The sequence below is a fragment of the Artemia sp. Qi Xiang Cuo genome, chromosome 20, assembly GCF_049724085.1.
Source record: "Artemia sp. Qi Xiang Cuo chromosome 20, ASM4972408v1, whole genome shotgun sequence".
Lineage (NCBI taxonomy): Eukaryota > Metazoa > Arthropoda > Branchiopoda > Anostraca > Artemiidae > Artemia > Artemia sp. Qi Xiang Cuo.
In genome coordinates this window covers 42,699,331-42,701,946 of record NC_142813.1, presented here as the reverse complement: position 1 = coordinate 42,701,946, position 2,616 = coordinate 42,699,331, and the positions used below count along the sequence as shown (strand labels likewise).

Genomic DNA, 2,616 nt, shown 5'->3' with positions numbered 1-2,616 from the left:
CATATATGGACATAGACTCCCTAGGGAAAATGTATTTCTGAGAAATTGATTGTGTAATTGATTGGGAATTTTATTAATCTAGGACTCATGACGGGGTTCCATTTTTGGGTATTGATTGCTGAACTAACACCATGTAATCATCCACAATTGACTTTAACGCCAAACGGGACTCCATTTATTCTTGGTTTATTAATATCTGATGGATAATGTCAAAGTCGATTTATTTGTTGTTGTTGTTGTTGTTTGGCCAAGTGTAACGACACTGAGGAATGATTTCCATAATCGCTAGGGGAATTTATTGATCTAGGGGAACTAAATATTCAAGGTCAATTTATTTGTTTTGTTGTTGTTCGTCCAAGTGCACGCTAGGGAGAATGTTATGATCCAGGAATAGGGAACAGGATCACGTGTCTCCTTCTAAGCCAATCAGAAGGCTGGTTACATCTCCTTCTAAGCCAATCAGAAGATCGCTTACATATGGTTTTCCCCATTACATCGCAATTCGCTTCTGAGATTTCATATTTAACGGTCATGCATTGTGATTAAATTATCAGAAAGTATTGTGACACAATGAATACAACAAAGAATATTATTAATGAGCTAGAAGCCTTGCCAACTTCAATTTACCATGTAAGTTCTGTTGTAGTACATTTTCATTTTTACTCTCAAATAAAATTATTTTCCCTGGTCATCCTCCCGTATATTCAGATATATCCCCTCCCCCTCCCACACTAACACAAACTCCACTATGATATCCTTATACTCACTAGAACATATGTTCTAGTAAGTGTAAAATATGTTCTTTTTACTACCTAAACCCCCCTTCTCCCCTCTGTTTATGACTGTAATTCTTTCATTGGAAATAATTCGATTTCTCGAAAAAGGTGACTATTTCACCCGTCTACATTTTCAATGCACCTTTCTGTATTCTATAAAAAGTGACAACTGACATCCGTCTCTCTGTTGTCATTATGCCGTTCTGTTTTGACATAAGCTCTCCGCGCAAGGTTATAATTACTCTTGGCATCCCCTTTTCCTGATGTGTTTACGTATAGCGGCTTAGCCAAACGAGATTGATTTTCTCCGTCAAATTAAAAACAGTTTCACGACAGAAAGAGTATTGCAATTAATTAAGCTAGGCCTACGCAACCTGTATTTGGAGGAGTGAAACGAGTTATTTCCCAAAAATAATTGCTAAAAAATATTTTTAGGACATTGCTGAAAAGGGGGAGGGGAACTTCAATTGTGATAACCATGCATTTAAAGTACAAAATTAAACTGGCTCATGCGTTAGGTTATGGGCGTACTAATTGGTATTCTGTAAAAAAGGGGAAAATTATTTCGATACTAACTTTTTTCTCTTCTTTTAAGAACATTTATGAAGAATGTATTGCCCCTCCACCTGTAACGAGAGCAACGGACGGTGAGGCATCCCCACAGCACGCCAGCCACTGGTTGTAGAACCCTGCTGCCACATCGGTGCAAGAATGTAACGCCGTCGGCCCGTTCACTTTCCATCATGCGTTGCCTTCAAGAGCTGCCCCACCAACAAAAGGTCAGGAGGTCCAGCATGCTTCACCAGGGCCTTCAGGCACTCAACTGCAGCCGGGATATAAAAATGTGAGCATTTTTTTACCTAACTTATAGAAATAACTAAACAAACCCATTTTCCGTCGCTGTAAAAGTGTGTGTGTGTGTGTCTCAGAGATATTAAAATATTAACCCCCCGCCCCAACCATTGTTTTAAATTTCTCTGCTCCCCCTTCCCTGAGAGATATCTAAATATAATTTTTTTTTTGTTTTTGCTTTGTAAAAGAAAACCACTCTTTTTTTCTAATCTTTCCAATTTTCTCTGGCCCCACTGTAGGCATTTTCGCTATCTCTTCAACCTCATAATAATATTTTTCGTTAATTTCTTGTCAATTACTGATAGAACTAGATTGTTTTTATCTCAAAATGCTGTTTTTCACTAGAATATTATAGTTTATCGTATACAGGGGGGCGGTCACTGTGGCAGCCGGGAAGCGCAGGCCTACGTAACCTGTATTTGGAGGATTAAAACGAGTTATTCCCCAAAAATAATTGCTAACAAATATTTTTAGGACATTGCTGAAAAGGGGGGAGGGGGACTTCATTGTGATAAATGCATTCTAGACAAAAATTATGGCTAGGTTAGGTTATGGGCGTACTAATTTTCCTTCTGTAAAAAAGGGGAAAATTATTTCAATACTAACTTGATACTAAAATTTCAATACTAACAATACTAGAATGTAACTGTGACATGGTAAACCATGACAAAACACTACTGAAATATTCCAACTCTTGCATTTCAATGAAAGAAATTCAAACTGAACTTTGAAAAATCAAGAAAATGTAACTGTGACAAGGTAAACCATATCAAAACACTACTGAAATATTCCAACTCTTGCATTTCACTGTAACGAAATTCAAAATGAACTTTGAAAAAACATGAGAAGGTAACTCTGACAAGGCAAAGCATAACAAGCCACTATTGAAACGATCAAACCATTGCATTTCAATGAAAAAAATTCAATATGAACTTTCAAAAATCAAGAGAATGTATCTGTGAAATGGTAAACCGTCACAAAATACTAG

At 37.0% G+C, this 2,616-nt stretch overlaps 1 protein-coding gene across 1 annotated transcript in view; it reads left to right on the top strand.

Moving 5' to 3' along the window:
- Positions 1 to 570: 570 nt before the first annotated feature.
- Positions 571 to 2,616, top strand: part of LOC148940230 (uncharacterized) — a 76,807-nt gene continuing 74,761 nt past the window's right edge. Inside the window, exons 1-2 of the mRNA XM_089106105.1 lie at positions 571 to 630; positions 1,372 to 1,454. Coding sequence (XP_088962231.1) covers positions 571 to 630; positions 1,372 to 1,454 — 143 coding nt within the window. The remainder of the gene's footprint in view (positions 631 to 1,371; positions 1,455 to 2,616) is intronic.